Here is a 19,935-nt window from a genome sequence, read left to right as displayed (position 1 = left end):
GTTGGGTACAAAGAAATAGTTGACTTGTGTGTCTTAGTCCTGTGTGGCACTCGTACAAAATTAAATAATTGTTTTTTGCCTGTGTAACTGAGTGAATCTGCACTTGTCAATGAGGAAAAAGCTTTATTTGAAGGTACAAAAACAGACACAGCAGACTTATTTATAGGAATAATTTACCATACTTTAAATCAGAGCAGAAACAAATACATACTTTTATTTGTACATGAGGGTAGTTCATTGAGAAAACATGTAAATAAATGAATGTAAAATAAAAAATAATTTAGGTGTTTTTTTTAATAAAATTACACAATTCAATGAAATAAATATAAAATATATATGAGCAGAGTAATGACAAGTCGTGACGGGTACATACTCAGTTTATGCTGCCTTATTACTGTCCTCGTTTGGCCTCAACATGTTGCTACGAGACTAGAACAAAGAAATCATTAACCAAAAGTACAAACTTAACATAGAAACCGCTGCTGTTTAATTAACATTTAATGTATTTCACCCACAACCCTATCATCATTATACGTGCTCCATTCCTTCTATTATGAAGCTTTTTCTCAATTTATACTAGAACTGACTTTCTACATGTCAAAAGTGAAATACTGTAGCTTGTAGGACTGGCGAAGCTTGTGTGTGGCAGCTTATTTAACCAAAGACATGTTTTTAGGACGTATTTTTAAATTAAAAACCTTGAATACCTAGTCAAGTTATACAAGAAATGCTAATTTCCATACATACATTTGCATTGTTATGGTTCATATAAAATGTAAAATAACCACTGATAACTTTAGTTCCATTACAGCTCCTTGGTGCTGTATAATAAGCTGCAGCTGCTTCAACTGTAAAGAAGGAAACATCCATGGAAGGTAATGTTTATACCTCTTTTTGTCTACATTTCTTTGTAACGCTTCCTAAACTTATTTGCAGGGTTGCTTTTATTTTAGCAAAAATAAGTGGCTTGTGGAAATCATAAATTATGTCTGGAAAATATTTGCTTGTGGTAAGCAAGCCTAAGAGCAACATGTATTTGAATGGACCTCTACTGGGTCAAACTGGATGTAGCATTAACAACAAAGTACTTAATTCACCTGGAGACAGGTTTGTCTTTTATTATGGCATGGTATGGAAATGTATACTTTTTACAGTTAGTGGGTTTTACAGTTTTTAGTATTATTTTTTAAAGGTGTGCTGCCTAAAAACATCCACCTCAGATCCAAATACAGTAATATGTGCTAAATTAAACAATGCCTCATTTTACAGCTTTTTGTATTGAAACTTTACCACAAGAGGTCACTGTCAGAAAACACTTCAAGCAGTATTGTCTTGTAAAAAATAACTTGCTGCAAAATGAATTGTGTAAACATGTAATATCTATCTATATATTCCTCTGACTCTTGATTTAAAACAGACCTTAAACATAAAGAGGTCTGGGTGGACAGTCTTTTAGCAGCTTTGGAGTTATTTTCCGGTAAAGTTTCTTAGCGGTTACAAAAGCATTACCATCATCATCATTAGAAACTGTCGACTAAATCAATTGGCATCTTGAGAAAAGTACATCGTCTTTGCATCCGGAACAACTGACTAGGTTTACATGCAGGTTAATACTACAAAATAAGAGCATTTTATTTATTTTTTTCTGAATAAAATATTCTAATGTATTCCTAAACTAATTGAGCCCAAAAGACCCAACTGAGGATTAAACATTTAATCAATATTAGACATTTTAAAATTTGATCACATCAGACCAATGTGCTCTTGTGTTGAATCATGTACACTTGTTTTCAATATTTGAGATCATTGATTTGCTGGAGGTTTGGTATATATTTCAAGCTAAATGATCCAGAAATTATGTAGAATCTCAATTAATTACATTTAATTTTGTATCGTTTAAAACAATATTATAAGATTCACGTTATGAACTAAAATGACAGATACACATGCTCTTTCCTAACAGTGAATCTTGTAGTCAGAACGTCATTTCCCCGTTTTTAAACGGTTAATTCTTGACTGTTTCAGATAATTAGCTGCAGCCTGTATGTAACCCTAGTCACGGTCTGTCCAATTTGAGAATTAGACACATAGTAAATGTGCTGAGAAAGACTTATTCATGGGGTATAAATACTCACAAAGAACACTTAAGTTATGAAAATAGTTTTCTCATTGTAAATGTGAATACAACTTTTTCAGAAAACAAAGGTCAGCATCAACATAATTTGACTGATTAAGAATGATTACATAATCACACCACTCCCAGGATAGTAAAAGACATAAATATAGAAAAATATGTAATATATATATATATATATATATATTTATATACTGTATATGCATATAAAACTAAGTATCAGAAAGAGAACATAGGATGTATCAACATAGAAACCAAGTGAAAATACAAAAAAGTAAGAACACAGCATTGCCCCTGCTTAAAAATCACAGCAGGTTGTACAGCAGCAAAGTTCCCCGTACTGTTCTTTGCAGCTATGGAACAGGGGAAAAACTCATGTCCTCTTTTAGCCAAGAGAAAATCCTGACATGAACAATCTCTATTGACTTCACTCCAAATTAGGAATGGATCCTCGGTAAGAACGGCTTGATTTCAAGTGAATTTCATATTTAAATATCTCAAAACGCACAACAGGAGGAAGGTGTTTTACTGCATTTAGCTGTCGTGACACCACTGTTTTATAGAGAGGGGCGTCAGGAGTTCTCTTGCAGAAGAGTGTGTCAAAAGCAAAGTTAATAGCTACTGTTAGAGAGTTACCAACACCAGCAGCAGCACTTCTCGTGACCCAGCAGTAGGAATGATTTCTATTTGGACGGAGTTCTCAATGTAAAGTGACAACGGGAGGCAGTGGGAGCTTTAGCATTTCGCTAGTCTGTAATATACAGGAAGTAAGTTAAAAATTGCATTTCACTTGTAAGGACCGCTCTCATTATCACTATATCCAATATGGATTACCTACCAAAAGAGTGGCATGTAAAGGAAAGAGGCAAAACATCACCCAGTAAGTGCTGTGGCATACATATCAGAGAGTATACCGTCTTTAGGTACATTAGGCTTGACCTAGTCGATGGTCACACCACATTTAATCATGCTTCTATCTGTCATTCTACAAATCAGTTGCCCTGTGAATTGTTTTGTTTTATACTGCATCTGAACAGTTTACTTTAAGTGCTATATAATGATAGAAGCTGGGTTATGTCAGATCTTCTGAATCCAAACAAATCTGGCCCAAAAATGCTCATTAATCACTTTCCAATTCAACATTTCACTCTTCCCAATTCTGCCTGTTCCAATCTGTGGAAAACAAGTATACTTTTGCATTTCAAAATATCAGAGCAGAAATTGTGAATACTTTCTGTAGTCAAAGGGTCACAAAAATACCAACAGAGTCAGTTTGCAGCACCTGCCCAACGCCCTCCAATGTCTTAAACAACATAACTAACTGTACACTTTCCAGCCCCACTGACAAATCCAACAATTTCTCCACCAAACTATACCAGCACATGTCAAGCGTTCCATGGATGAGCTCTAATGACAGCAAGGTGCATCAGATATGCCTCTTTTAAAAGCTGATTTATCTGCTGTAGACACCCTGTAGATGTGAGACAAGTTTTTTTGTTTTTTTTTATCTTTGTGCCCAATAGAAGAAAAATAGGCATATATATATCGATATAGTCCAGCAAAGGCTTGCATACAAATTGTGGCCTAATAATTGAGTTTTAAACTTTTCAATCACAAATGAAAAATGTTACTTCAAAACTCCTAAATTAGACGACATGTATGGAAGCCTTTACTGGATTGTACTGACTGCTGTTCTCTAGCATTACTTTCCCTACTTACTAAATTAACTATTTGGCATGACCACCGAGTAACATTTTGCATAACCAAGACAGAAATATAAACAAAAGCGCATTTAGCTGAACAAACATAATGCAGTGCTCTCCAAACGCATGAGTAGGCAGGATTTAACTCCAAACCAAACACTACAACAGGTGATTTTACTGCTTAGCACCTTCAAAAAGAGAAGAGGAGCTAATCAGTGAAAACACCTGTTGTTGTGTTTGGCTGGCTCGTAAAGGCAACTGGTTGGAGAGCAGACCACTGGTTACTGTGGCTATAAAGAGTGTCCGGCTGACCTCAAAGCTGGAACGATGAATCCTCTTTGTCTTCTATAATAATTTATATTATATTAATCACTTAGATCCTTTTAAGGCAACAGCTTTAAAGGCTCAATTTAGCATTGAGACACTTTTACGTAAAGAAAAAATGTGATTTGGCCTCGGCGTTACTGTCACATATGTACTTAAATCTCAAGTTTTATGCTTAATAGCGTCAGAGCAGTCCCAGGCCAATGGTGCCACATCAGATACTTTTTCACACTGGAGTAAAAAGTAAAAAATCTCTACTAACAGTCATGTAGGGAGGGTCACAGAGGCCCAGTACCCTGCCGGTGCTGGGGGGTTCGGGTCGGGTCGGGGAAGAGGGAGTTTGCACAGTGCACAGACAATGTAGATTGTGTAAAAGAGACAGAAGGACAGAGAGAGTGAATTGTAAATGCAGCATAACATCACATAGAGCTTGCCACCCACATCCCATCCCTCAGTCTAACTACTGAGTGTCCTCTCAGTGCAGGATGAGTGGGTTCAGGCTGGGTCACAACCGGGAAGGACCAGGCAGGAGACGGAGAAGCCCAGTCCTGTCACCACTAGGAGAGAGTCGAGAACGGGGTCGGGCTGGAGTTGTTGTGTTTGGCGGACTTGACGATGGTGATGACGCTGGTGTTGACCACCTTGCCCGGCGAGAGGGGCCCGCGGGTCACGGACCGGGCGAAGCACTGCAGGGCCTCATACTTGGCTCGCAGGGCGTCCAGCTCCAGCTTCATGCTTGCGTTCTCGCGGGCCAGCTTGTCCACCTCGTGCTGCAGATCTATCTTTTGTCTCTCCAGCTCTTCCTTCTGGGTGACACGTTTGATGCGGCAGCTGGCGGCGTAGCCCCGGTTCTTCAGGGTCCGTCGCCGCTGCTTCAGCTTCGCCACGTCATCCTTGGTCAGCCCACGCAGGTGCTGGTTGAGCTCCCGCACGGACATGGCCACCAACTCGTCGTCGCTGACCGCCGGGGCATTCTCACCCTCCTTCTTGACCTGCAGCAGGACATGAACAATAGGTGAATAAAACGGCACCATGTCTGAATATTAACAATACATTAAGTCTCAAACTTCTCCCACTTACCCTTAAAGCTTTGCTCGTCTTAAAATGAGTCGTCATTCCCTGCATGCAGACAACTGGCCAGAATCTCACAGAAGAGACACACTGAAAAGTGAAAAGAAAAAATAAATAGTATATAACTTAAAAGTGAAACACAACATATTAGGCTATCAGTAGTGGAAAGTAAAAGTACATCTATTCAAGTTCTGTACTTATTGTGTACTACTTTATACCTACTCCACAACATTTAAGAGAGCATTATTGTACTTTTCAATCCCCTACATTTATCAAGTCCAAGTGAAGTCACGACTCATTAGTGTTAAAGTCCGAGTCAAGTTGCAAGTCTTTTTTGATTTTGTCGAGTCTAAAGTCATCAAATTTGTGACTCCAGTCTGACTTGAATCCACACCTCTGCTTTACAGATTAATATTTTACAGACAAAACATATGATCAGTTTTTAAAATATGATGCTTTGCTACAGACGAACCTACCAAAAGTTGATAATGTATTTTAAATGATCTCCCTTTTGACCAGTCACAACATTAAAATGCTTTTTACATATTTATACATCAGTTATAATAAGTCATAATATGTAATACTATCAGTGAAAAAAAATCATGTTCCCCTGCTTCCTCCTGTGCTCTAAATGGAATTTGCAAGATTTCAACATACCCGAAGGATAACAACCAATCATAGCCGAGGAGTCTCTATAACGCAGCTGTCAATCACGCCTCGTGACTCGTATTTGATCAGCGCTGTCTATAGTTTGACAGTTTGACCGCCGCTCTGAGAGTTTCGCGAGCAGTGATTGGCAGCTGCTTAGAGACTGCTCGGCTCTGATTGGTTGTTTTCCTTCGAGCGCAGTGAAGTCTTGCAAACACCATTAGGAGCACTGGGACGACACAGAGCAACACGATGCATGATGCACTATACTGTCAGGATATTTATCATATTTGCTCAAAAGTTACCAACTGCAGCTTTAAGTAACACATCTGAATACTTCTGCTACTAACACATATTTTTGTATATTGCAGATGCTGAGTACGACATTACATTTGGCACTCATCCCCACAACTTCACTTTAAAGACACCATAACAACATTCCAGCATTACGTCATGTGTCAATATTGACGTTTGCATGTTAGAGCCACAGATGCCGGCAGAGGGCAGCATGACACCATTAAAACACCAGCACTGGAGAGCACCTATGTTTACTTGTTGGAGGAGGAGGGCCCTGACAATGTAGTTCACTAGACCAGAAACCTCTCTCCACACAACTTTGCATTGAAGCTCTTTGGGCAGTTTTTAGAAAAGCCTCTCTGTACTCATCACGGCGAGAGCACATGCTTTCCGGACTGCTGCCATGGCCAAAAAAAGGCGAGAGCGCTGAGCTGTGATCCTGTGAGAGGCACACATCCACCCCCGCCGCCCCCGCCCCCGCCCCCCAAGGCTCCATTTCAGGACCTGCCGACCGGCCTGACTACGAGTGCACTGTTCCATGCTCGACTGCTGCCATGGAAACGCCCTGCGAATGGGCGTGGGAGTGTGAGTCACATGGTCATCAAAAGGATAAACAAGCCTCATTCATAACCACAGCCTATTCATAGTACAAATAAGAAGCACTTGTGCTGATAACTTAAAAGACATCCTGTGCACAAACATCCTCAATGTGTCTTTATCCTGTTATGTCCCTTAAATCCAGTCTAGATTGTTCATTCCCCCTAATCTGATGTGTCTACAGGGACACCACTCTGCCTCCTCGTGGCACATTAAAACAGCCCCATCACATCAGCATAACATTTACAGTTATGCTGAACTTTACAGGGCAGCATGTGGAACATTCCTGGAGATAGGGTGTCACAGAGAAATTCTTTCCTTTATAGTCACTGATGTATTTTTGCTTTGAGACAATGTAGTCTATGGATTTAGGCCTGTGTCTCGCTGCTTGGATCCTCTTACACTGGGCTTTCCTGAGCTGCTCTATGCCCTTATTTAACTCTGGCAGATATATTTAGCCCACAGTGCTGACACAAATTTCTGCCAACTAAACAATTTAAGTGAGTGTGCGATAAGTGATACCTCAGTAAGAGGGCAAATATTCTCTGCAGTGCTGTTAGCTGCAGCTTTCATGGGAGAACATACTCTGGGTGTGGCTGCTCTTTTTGGGATTTTTATCATGTTTTCAGATCATATGGATGTATTGCTAATACAGGGCTTGTTGATTTACAGTTACTGATTTCAAGAACTAGTGCAGTCGCAGTGGGCAACTCCAGGGTCGGAAAATTGAAGCAAATGCTGAAGTGCCTTAAACTTGCATTCTCTCTAATAGCCAGCAGGGGGCGACTCCTCTGGTTGCAAAAAGAAGTCTGATTGTATAGAAGATAAATTATGGTCCCCTTTAGAGTCAAATAGACCATAAAGCAGGGGATGCTTTAGGGCGTGGCTACCTTGTGATTGACTGGTTGCTACCACGGCGTTGTCGGAGTAGTCCGGGTTTTTGTCTTATAACTTTAACCCTTTCACAGTGTGTTTTTAGTTCATGAAAGTTAAAGGTTCTAAATTTGATATGCAAAGCATTAATATAGCAGCAAATAATTACTATATAAAGAGTAACCTCAGCAGAGAATGAAGTTGCTCTCCCTTTGTGTGTGTTGTTAACCGAGTTTCTCAGGCTTTGTTGACCTAGCCGGGCCGGCTGTGCGTCCTTTTAGTGCATGTTCGTGCATGTGAGTGTGCCCAACTGGCTAGCTCACAGCCGCTACTCTGCACTGATCTTATATGGCGGTTACAGCCCCCGCCCTCCGGTTCCTCCTCAGGTAAACACTGTTATCTCTGTCAGCACTTTCACCATCCACCAAATACCGAGATGGCAACGACCAAATACCGAGATGGCGACGGACAAAAACTGAGATGGCGACGGACAAAAACCGAGATGGCGATGGCCAAAATGCAGAACTCGAGGCTTCAAAACGGCAGTCCACAAACCAATGGGTGACGTCACGGTGACTACTGTAAGTGCACTTTTTAAAAACATTGCAGTCTACGGAATGTTTAGTGTTTTTGTCACAAGCAGGTGAACTTCAAATACGTTTCCTGACTTCAAATATAAATAAACAGATGACAAATACAACCCAGCTCAACCCAGAGCCACATAGACTCATGTTTACACATTTAGGGAACATCTGCTGCTCTCTCTGGTGTCCTTCATTCATTTTGCAAAGAAAGAATTGCATAATTAAGATTTCAGAAGCATCAAATAAAGATGAAGAACTGAACAACGTTCCTCTATAGCCAGTTGGCCCGAACAGCCTAATTTAAGTGGTATTGCATCAGAGGGGGTCCCTGGGTATATTCCTTGCAAAGATCATGGAAAAGTGGTGTGGGGCCTCCCTCTCTTCATACAAGGGGCCTCCAGCTTGAACCAAGAGGCCAGGTTGTTTCCCTGAAATTCTTGAAGCATGTGCTTATGTTTTTGCAACTCACAGAGAGACAATGTTTTCCTGATTCAAGATGCCAAAGTTTCCTCAGAGGAAAAACAGCAATTATGCTACACAGCCAAATCCAGTCTTTACGGTTTCACCACTCAGACAGATGACAAATCATGGCTTTGCACTACAGTCAAGAAAACAACTCATATTACGTTTTTTCATAAGAGTAAGAAAAGGAGTCTGGGAAAAATACCTCAAAGAAAAGCCGCAGATGGCGGGTAAAGAACAAAACCACATTCCTGAGTGAACACACATGTGCAAACCCTCACATGCACAACGCAGGCAAATGTTCGCTTAAGACGGAACATTTCGGTCTGACTAATGTCCCGCGATGCACTCAGCTAAACGGGGGTGGAGTTCAGACAATCCCACTTGTAAAACAACGGCTGCGAAATTCACGAAATGTCTGGAATTCAGAAGCGTCTCACTTCTTTCACTTGCCCAAACAAATCAAAGGCAGCCTGTGTGCACACGTGTGCAAGTTAGGAGTCTACTAGCTTTCTCTTGTAGGGTCTATCTTTTATTGACTTTCTCATAAAACAGAAAGTAATGTTTCATTCCTCAAGATGACTAATAAGCAAAAATGTAGTATTTACTCAGCAGCAATGTTGTTACAAATGTGTTACAAAAATGTGAAATGTTGCATGAGAGCAGCTCCTCAACTAACTGTCCTTTATAAACACTACACACACATTTCATGGTTATGGTTGTGTGTTAAGCATGCGTCTTATTTGATGTGGAAAGCAGAATATTTTCTGGTAAACCTGCCACTTTGTTCTTTGGGTGTTCACATTGCTTTGAAGATGAACTGACCCTTCCAAGGCTATTTTTGAAAGTGCCGAAAAAAACACAGAGGCAGGCAAAGACTCATTTTTACATGTGTCACAAATCCGCCTGAGTTAAACAGCTCTTAAAGAGCAAATCCAGCATGCAATAGTGTATATTTGAGACAAAGTCAGTTTAATAAACCTATGTCGCATTTGTTCACTGTTTATACTGTTTTTAAAGTCAGACATCTGGTTAAGTTCAAGGCTTCACTTCAGTGACAGCAGGTAACTGTGGGGCCCGGCCTCCTGCTAAAATAAACAGCATATCAAAGACTTGTGCGCTCATGCTGCCGTGATAAATGCAGAGTTGGCTTGTCTGGGCTCTTTGTTTATCCTCTCTTTTTGTTTTAATTTGGGAGTAGGTTAAGCAGACGTGTTGCTGCCCTTGACAGCCTGATACACTCCTCTGAGAAAGCTCTTTGCTTTTCTTGCATTTTTCTCAGGGCAGTGGAGAGGTATTTCTCTCCAGCGGCACTCTGCTCTTTCTCCAGCGCAGCACATTTGGTGGGATATTGTGTGAAGGAAATAGAGAGCATAGCTGAGCCGTGAGTCATGCTGTTTACTGGTAAAAGCGACGACCAGCGGCAGGGAATCACACCCTCCCGATCTGACGTTTCCTGGAAAATCCCGTTGTTTCACGGAGAGGAAGGAAAAGTACAGAGAACCTTGGAAATGGCTGGCATTAACAACAGAAATTCAGTGCGGAAAGGGAGGAGAACTTCGTCTGAGCAAAAGATATTCTCCCAACCAGGGACGCTGGGACTCAAAGAAATGTCAAGAATGCAAAAAAAGAGAGAGAAAAAACAAGGACGCACATGTCCCACTTTTTACTACCTGGAACCCAATAATGTGTGAATCATAGGAAAATATCACCCCTGATTTTCCAACAAGATATACCAAAAACAAAGGCTCTATAGTTGAAAAATACTGTTAATAATAACGTGCTTCTCCTTCAAAACAACTATAGCTGAGACACTTGCATGAGAACAGGCAGGATGTGACAGCAAAGCATACAATCTGAATTCTGTGGAGTATTTGTTTGTGTTGCTGCCAACATGCAATTTGAGTCACGGTGGAATCGGGAAGTTGGCAAGGAAAAAGATCAACAATTGAATCAGCAAGTCAGCCCCAGTGAGAAGCAACAAGGAATCCCCAATAACACAACATATCCCACCAAATTAAATAAATGAGTAATGTTGACACTTGCCACACCTCTGACTATAATGAGGTGAAAGCAGCAGGTTGAGTTCGGTCACTCCGACAGAAAAGCAGAATGCAAATCAGCGTGGGTGGCAGAGTCAGCCGTCTCAGACACTATATAACTGTCAGGGAGTCACTTTGGATGGATACACCCCAGGCCTGTTCACACATTCATCTGTTATTGCCTGTATACACTGACTGTGTTTGGCGTGTTCAAGCTGTGGATGAAATCCCAGGCGTCCAAAGTCAATAACCAAAAAACTTGACATCTTTTTTCCAGTAAGAGGAGCAAAACACATCATGGTGGACGTGTTCCCTGTGAGTCACACCATCGCAAAACCACAGCTATTTCACTTTCACAACACCCCACCGCAAAGACGTTTTGCATTCTACTACGCTTTCATCCATCACCCCCTGACCAGCAGAAAAGAGAAATCCTATCTATCTGATGACAATGACACAACATCCTGTGATTTAAGGGGGATTTCTCCCTATGTGCCTTGTCACTATCGCAGACTTATAGCGGTGGTAAAATGAGTCAGCAACTGTTACTTCTCCATCCAAAGAAGACATCATCACTTAAGTGATTGGACCACATGTTAACCTCATGACAAGAGGAGTGCATCCGCTCCCACTGGCTGTCTGAGAGCAGCAGACACTGTGTGTGCACCCACCAGAAACAACAGTGAATCACAAAAGCCTCTCAGATACAAATCTGTGAACATCTGAGTGAAACAGAGACAAATATGTTCCATTTATTAATCACAATGGTCTTAAAAGGTCACAAGTCCAAATTAGTTAATAAAAAAAGCAGAAATAACTTAAAATAAGCAGTATTATTTCTGAGGTAAACTGTGTTATTATATGGTAATTATCCAAAAAAAAAAAATCAACTGCACTTTCAGCTCCCTTATCATTACCCAAGTCATAAAGATTATGCATGATATCTAAAGCCTTTTCTTCTTCCAGAGTGGTTTGTTTGTGGAAATATGCACTCCTCCTGCTGTTTAGTGACTGTGTGTGTGTGTGTGTGTGTGTGTGTGTAGGCCAGTCAGCCCTGGTGGTCTGACTTCACATCGTGCCCTTTGTCCCACATGTCTAAAATGCAGACCACGTGTTGTTTCCAATGTCAAAAGTAGGCTGGTATTTTGCATTATAGCAGCCTAAATTAAATCCCGCGTTGAAAGCAGCCAGAGAGGCAGAATTAAAAGGGGGATGTGAGAAAGTTTTATATGATTTAGTTAAAAACGGAACAGCATATTTCACTTCCATTTTCCCCCCAAAAAACAGCTCATTCCAGTGACAGAAAGTAGGCTATAAATAAACAAAACAAAACTCACTATTTTTTTAATCTTACAATATCATCATCATAATGGGTCTGTCTGTGGAGCTCAGTAATAAATGGCCTATATAAGGGCGTTTTTATAACATTAACAATCTAATTTGGAAAAAAAATTGTTATTTGTATATATAATATTTGTTCATTAAATGTGTTGAACAAATCGACTTATAGATTTATTATATATATTTTTTATAAAAGGAGATATCTATAACATGTAACTCATTGAGGCAATTAATCAATCTTTTTTTTTAATTATCAGGCTGATTATAAATTACTAAAATTCGAAATAAAAAAAAATTAAAATGTAGAAACAAAATAAGCAGTTATTCCAAATTATTTTTTTTTACACTTTTTCCCTGTTTCCCTCACTTCTTTCTTGCAATTAATCAATTAATTTTTAAAAATGACCAGGCTGATTAAAATTACTAAAATTCGAAATTCAAAACCAATAAAATAAAAACATAGAAACAAAATAAGCAGTTATTCCAAATTATTTTTTTTACACTTTTTTTATACTTCTTTCTCGCGACTATACTCCGAGCTCTTAAACACTTTTTTTTTGGTCTTTGTGTTATGTTACTTTAACACAACACGTGTCCACGCAACTGGAAGAATCTACAAAGTCAACTTTCATAACCAGGGATCAAAAACGTATCCTACATGACGCGCGCCTGTATACCCAAAACATAATCCTGTCTTGCATGCGCCAATATGTCACCTTAACCTGACAACTTTTAGAGCAAATTTTACAAAAAGTGATGTCAAAACATCTTTTTTACAAAAAAAAAAAAAAGAAAAGCTCACAAAACACAAGCTCACCTCTGTGGACGCGGATATCTTGTGGACGCGTGATGCGTAAAAAGTGTCCGGAGTAGGTTTCCAATCCAGGCTGCGCAGTAAAGTTGCCACAGTTTGTGTCTAAGGCGTCCAGCAGCAGCAGACGGAGTCGGTGTATCCTCGTACTGAATTAAACTACAAAACAACAACAATGTACCAACATTCCACGCTCTGCTTCCGCAAGCACTCACGTCACCGATTCCTCGTGACCGCCCCCTCCATTCATGAAAATAACTTTGTGCTGACGTCAGTCTGGGAAGTGGAGGGGGGTGCTGGTGGAAGGCCATAAATAGATGGTAGATAGTCTGCTGCTGCTGGCTGAATGCTTTTGCTTACTTTACAAAACTAATCTGTACAAAGTCAGCTCATGTTGCTATTATATATGTATATTATATATTATATACTTCATACGACACCTTCTCACACAAATATATCTTATACTGTATGTACTGCATATGTTCTTAATATATATATGTTCTTAATATGCCTGTATATATTCTTAAAGGTCCCATATCGTGCTCATTTTTAGGTTCATACTTGTATTTTTGTGTTTCTACTAGAACATGTTTACATGCTGTAATGTTCAAAAAAAACTTTATTTTCTTCATACTGTCAGCCTGAATATGCCTGTATTTACACTCTGTCTGAAACGCTCCGTTTTAGCGCATTTTGACGGAATTGCAACAGAATTGCATTGCTAGGCAACAGCTTGGGTCCATGTGTACTTCCTGTCAGCTGATGTCATTCACATACACACTGCAACCAGGAATAAACTGGGACACATTTAGAATGTTTACGTTTAAAATTGTGTGAAGGGTCTAAATATTGTATATTCGTGACATCATGAATGGGCAGAAATCCTGACAGCTTGTTTCAAATGCAGAGTTTCTGAATACGGGCTGTGTGTGTTTCCCTGTGGATTGAGTGTTTCGATACTTTCACAGTATTTATATAGGACTTAAGCCTGCTTTATAATAAAAAAAAAATGAAAATCTCACTTTAATATGCCCTTGTACAAAGTATTTCTTCTTTATAATTGTAATGTAAATGTAATAGTATTGTAAATGTAATATAACTTATTATTTTAATGGAGCTTCCCAGCAAAGAGTATTTCACACGTTTGTACCTTGTACAACCGGCGTGACAATAAACATCTTGAATCTTGAATCTTGAATCTTGAATCTTAATGTCAGCCAAAGAAAAAACTTCACTATTAAGCTCATAAACTCTCTCTAGTCTGCTGACCTCCCTCCCACACTCCTCTATGGTTTAAATCTACACTACAAGCTGTTCAAAAATGTGCATTATAACTGAGAGAGAAAACAGCGACCTCCTCCCTCCCTGTCTGACTTTGGGAGCAGCAGCAGCAGCAGCAGCAGCATTCCTTTCCTGAGGAAAGTATGTGGCAGTAGTAGCCCAGCAGTCACAGGATTTCTCTTATTTTAACTGCACTGCTGCCAGTTAACGTCACAGGTTTATTCTGGGTAATTAAGTACTGGATGTAAATATGTTAAGTCAGGAGCCTTTTAAGGGCTGCTGCTGCTGCACTCTTCTGGGTTCATCTAGTCGATAGTTTAAGAAGACCTCGGCTTTTTGAGGTTGCTTCAGACTCTATAGTGGCTGTTAAAAACAGATGCAGTGTGTTTACACTATAAACACTGTGGGCTGCACAGTTCAAACAAGGATATAAAAAGAGGAGGAAAATGCACTTTCACTTGTTTTTTTCTGCTGACTGGACCAACATGACTTGGAGCACATTTTCAGACTAAGATTATCCTGTGAAATACTTCACAAGTTTCTTGCAGGATATACTGTTTGGTAAATCACTTTTAAGTAATAATGTTGTCCATCCTTGACATATGTTGAGTGGAATTTGCAGAAATGTAAAACACATTTGGCAAACAGTTTAGCTCAGGGCAGTCAACCGATTAAAATGATTTAATCACGATTAGTCGCATGCTTTTCCGGAGCTAATCGCAAATTAATCACACATTTTTTATCTGTTCAAAATGTAATTTAAAGGGAGATTTGTCAACTATTTAATACTATTATCAACATAGGAGTGGACAAATATGCTTACTTTATGCAAATGTATGTACAAATGTATTATTAGAAATTAACAACACAAAACAATGACAAATATTGTCCAGAAACCCTCACAGGTACTGCATTTAGCATAAAACAATATGCTCAAATCATAACAAACTCAAGCCCAACAGGCAACAACAGCTGTCAGTGTGTCAGTGCGCTGACTTGACTATGACTTGCCCCAAACTGCATGTGATTATCATAAAGTGGGCATGTCTATAAAGGGGAGACTCGTGGGTACCCAGAGAACCCATTTACATTCACATATCTGGAGGTCAGAGGTCAAGGGACCCCTTTGGAAATGGCCATGACAGTTTTCATCGCCAAAATCTAGCTTAGGTTTGGAGCGTTATTCAGCCTCCTTCGCAACAAGATAGCACGAAGCAAATTAAAGAAATTAGTGGCGTTAAAAGGAATTTGCGTTACCATATTAACTTTGACAGCCCTCATTACACATGCATGAGAAAGGTAAACATCTGGAGCCTGTGTGGCAGACATGATTAAATTAGATATTAATCTGTTACAGCCACATCCATTTATCACATTTAGCAATTAATAGAGCCTATATATACTGTCAAATACCTTCTTTAAAAAGTATAGATTGGCAGAAAACTCCCATCATAACAAACTGCAATGCTAAGACTAACATCAAGATGAAGTCTTTGTAGGAGTCACGGTTAGTATGTTTTTTAATTGCCCGTTTCAGGCCAAAAGTAGCTTCATTACTGAATCATTTTTGTTCCATGATGGTTTCTGTTTAATGGTGCTATGTTTAGCCACCGGAGAGACAAAAGAGGAAGCAGAGAGAGACAGAGAGAAACAAATAAACAGTCTCGGGTGCGTGATGAAATTTTGACCTTTAGATAAAGTGTGACAAGCAGATGACCAGTGAATCAATGATAAATGTTGACTTAGATGTTGCTATGAGACTGTTTAGACCAAAATAATGTTAAACTTTGCACACGTCTTTCTTTGTTTTTACAGTTTTTCCAAAGCATTGCTAAAAACAACATTCAATATTGACTTTTTCTGAGTCACAATACAAATCTCCCTTCCAGCGAATTTGACTAACTCGTGACAAATCATCTTTTTCCCCCTGACTTTGTGCCAGATACTCAGATTGGCGTAGATTTAAGTTACCGCCATAATTTACGGTTAGTGACTCAACAGATCGAGCTCTTCCACTGAATCCCATGTGGAATCAGTTACTTACAATAGAGATGGTGATGGCCTCATCTGCACTGGAGCATGTTTTTGAGTAAAAAGCAAATAAACTTTGTCAGATGAGGAGCCCGCTTTGTTTTCTGGTTAGTTTGCGTCACCTACGTGTTGACCACAAACAACCACACATCATTTCCGTTGTGTAGCCTTCCTGTCATGAGATAAACACAAGCATCATTTGGCGAAACACTTCCCATTTGCTGCTGTATTTTCTAGATTAAATGAAACAGCTTTGTAATGCACAAAGGCAGAATTTAGAGATGAGGTGAAATGAGATGGGATTGGATTTTTATCATATTAGAGATCAAATGTGATGAGATAGGATTAGACTGGATTAAAGTCATTTAGAATAGATATGAGATGAGATTGGGTTAAATCATATTAGATGAGATGTGAATACTTGAGATGAGATACAATTATGTTACACTAGATTAGTAATGTGATTAGACTGGGGTACGTTAATTTAGAATACATTTGAGATAAAATGTGATTGGATTACTTCATTTTAGATTAGAGATGAGATTGGATTAATGAGATGAGATGAGACTGGGTTACATCAGATTACAGATGAGATTGGATTAATGAGATGAGATGAGACTGTGTTACATTAATTCGAGTTGATATGTGAACATATGAGATCATATTATATTACACTAGATTAGAAATATGATGAGATGGGATTAAATGAGATTAGACTGGGTTAGATTACAGTAGAGAAGAGGTGAGAATACCTGATATGAGATTACATTATATGATATTTAGGTGAGATGGGATGGAATTAGATGAGAATGAGATTCGATCATATAGAATTAGATTAGATAAGAGTCAAAATAGGACGGGATTAGAGTAGATATTAAATTGGATTAGATTAGATTAAATTGGAGATTACATGAAATGGGATGAGAATGAGATGAGACTGGATTGCATTACTTAACATCACATCTAATTTTGTCTGTAATGTGAGAATAGATGAGATGAGATCAGATTACATTAGATTAGATGTGATGTTAGATTACATTACATTAAATTGGAGATGAGATTTCATTGAAGTAGATTAGAATGATATGAGAATAAATGAGATGAGATTATATTAGATTAGAGGTGGTATTGGATTACATTACATTAAATCAAAAATGATTTTACATTGAAGTAGATTAGAATGATATGAGATATGAGATTAAATGAGATGAGATGGTAGAGATGAGACGCGATACAGTGCGGAAAATAAAGAATAGTAATAAACAAATAAAATAGAAACAAGACTCTAGTTCTGGTTTATTGTCTGTTTGTTGCCAGCAGTCGACTGAGAGACAGAAAAATCCGTGAAATAAAGTCTCTGCAGAGCGACCACTGATATTCTTGTCAAACATCCAGCTGCTCAGTCAACACCATACCACCCAATTACTGTCCATCTGGCGGCGGTGTAGATAACCTCAAGTACACCCTTTGTGTCTAAAAAAACAAAATAAAAACAGTGGACAATGTGCGACAGGTTTTTTTCCTTTTGGGGTCTGAGATCTTACAGGCAGGTTTGGATTACAGGAAGTAACATTGAGTCACTAAACTTGCTTCTTTGTGACTCAGACTATTGAGAAATGTGATCTGGCACAAAGAGGCCCCCTGTTGTATAGGGGATCATTCTTTTCTTCTAAATGCTCAAAATGATTAGTGACCCAAAGACATATTTAAAGTTGAATCATTTTAAATCAAACTGGATACAAAAAAACATTCAATTATTAATCCCATTTTCTACCTCCAAGTGTAGAGTATAGCTAACTGAGGATGGCTGACGTTAGACAGCTGCCTCTGGCACTGTTTGTACCGTACGTAATTTCAGAAGTAAAAGGATTGTTTTTGCAGATTCGTAGACTTCCCTTATGACACAAGATTTAATTTGGAACATTGACTGGACATTCCACTGACTTCACCAAAATGTGTTTCAGATGAAAACACTTTACGTAACCGACTGGCAGGTTGGAGCTGCATGGAAACGAACATGGTGAAGTTACAGTAGTGGTGGTGGCTGCTGGAGAAGGACTGTTTAAAGCCTAATAGTTCTCTCTTAAAGATGAAAACTATTTGGTTATCAGAATAAAAGTTTTGAGGACAGTATGAAGCAAGAATGGTGCAGCTTGTACACATAGTAGTTGAGCAAGCTTAGTAATGTTTAAGGAATGAACAAAGCACTGCCGCTGACCACGAGTGGGACTAAATATGGACATTATTAAGGGTGGTAAAGCTTTGATGCTCAGACTGCTGTTCTCCTCCAGGCATGGATATTTTTAAAGAATGAAAACAGCTGTCGGGATGAGAATTTGCATTCTGTAACTTCTCAGAAAACCTTGCAATCTACATTGCTGTAATGTGTGACTCACTATCACATAGTACTTCATTGTGCTCTCCTGATGACTGAAGACTGAGAGAAATCTGCATCTTGTTTCCTTTTGGATCTGATGGTGTACTGTGTTGCTGCTGTGTTAACCTTTCAGGTTTTATCTGTAGTGAAATATGGAAAGTTATGATAAAATTGCTCTCATTCTTCTTTTCTGGTGTGTGGTCCTTGATAAAGCCCCCACAAAATGCTGTTATTTTATCATGGCCGATTATTCTGTTTAGATTTAAGTCTTGTTCTGTTTTCATTTATCTTTATGTATTCACAATCACACACATGATAAAGGTTTATTCTGGTAAGATAGAAGCCTCCCACCCTCTACAATACTGTAATATTACCATGTTAGTGCAGTAGAATGGAGACTGCTGCCACCCAGTGTTCAATTAGTGGTATTTAAAGGAGGCATGAAAATGTAAAGTTGTGTACTTTGCTTTTCTAGGCAAGAAAGTGAATGTAGTGTATTCAAATGAAAAAGAAAGTGAATGTAGTGTATTCATATGAAAAGAAAGATATTCTAGTGTACTAATATGAAAAAGAAAGTGAAACTATTGTAAATAAATATAAAAAATAAATATCTTTGTCAAAACTTTCCATCATATATAATCTTGTTTCTCTTATTTTTGTGCTTTTATTTTGTCCAGAAGGAAAACAGCTACTGATTCACCCTTAAATCTAATTATATGAAGATAAGTTATGCCCTTACTTATGCCATTTTTCAGAGATAATGAGTCATCCTTTTCTTGAGGAACGATCTTCTTGTAATGATTATACGAATCAGATTACATGATGAAGTTTTCCCACCTCTTAATTCAATGTAAAGCTCCCAAAACTGTCGGTGCAAATGCAAGAAACACTTGTAATTAGAATATTAGATGATTTAAAAATTTGGAACAAAATATTGCCTTATCAACCTTATATTTATTAAGTTATTATAAAGATTAAAATGTTGTTTTGCTTGCTTGCTTTACTTGCTTGATGTCTCTGATGTGAGAATTATATATTATTAGAGGGAAGGATAGTAGAGATAAGATAGATTTCCTATCAAAGTCTTTATATTAATCCGGTAATGTAAGTGTTTATGCAGAGAATATATAAAAAAAACAAGGGTTAGGCTGATGTAGAGGGATCATTTTAATATTTTTTCTCAGGTAGGAGTTTAGACCAATCTGAATCTGTATTTAAGTACACTGTGCAGAGATAATGGTGACTATGATGATAATGATTATGAGATGGTAAAATATCTGCTGATATTGACACTAGCGATGGGGAAAATCCTTCCCAAACCCTGAAGCAGTATAAATGGGGACATCTGGTGGACGATTA

At 38.7% G+C, this 19,935-nt stretch overlaps 1 protein-coding gene across 1 annotated transcript; it reads right to left on the bottom strand.

Moving 5' to 3' along the window:
- Positions 1-106: 106 nt before the first annotated feature.
- mafk (v-maf avian musculoaponeurotic fibrosarcoma oncogene homolog K) lies at positions 107-13,092 on the bottom strand. Its single transcript, XM_037792029.1, has 3 exons — positions 12,894-13,092; positions 5,242-5,322; positions 107-5,153 (listed from the first exon to the last, which is right to left on the bottom strand). Exons 2-3 carry the CDS (start codon positions 5,284-5,286, stop codon positions 4,719-4,721), a joined length of 480 nt encoding a protein of 159 aa, XP_037647957.1. The 5' UTR covers positions 5,287-5,322; positions 12,894-13,092; the 3' UTR covers positions 107-4,718.
- Between the last annotated feature and the right edge of the window lie 6,843 nt (positions 13,093-19,935).

This window comes from Sebastes umbrosus, chromosome 14 (genome assembly GCF_015220745.1).
Source record: "Sebastes umbrosus isolate fSebUmb1 chromosome 14, fSebUmb1.pri, whole genome shotgun sequence".
NCBI lineage: Eukaryota > Metazoa > Chordata > Actinopteri > Perciformes > Sebastidae > Sebastes > Sebastes umbrosus.
The sequence above is the reverse complement of the archived record's forward strand: the minus strand, read 5'-3'. Positions and strand labels throughout refer to the sequence as shown.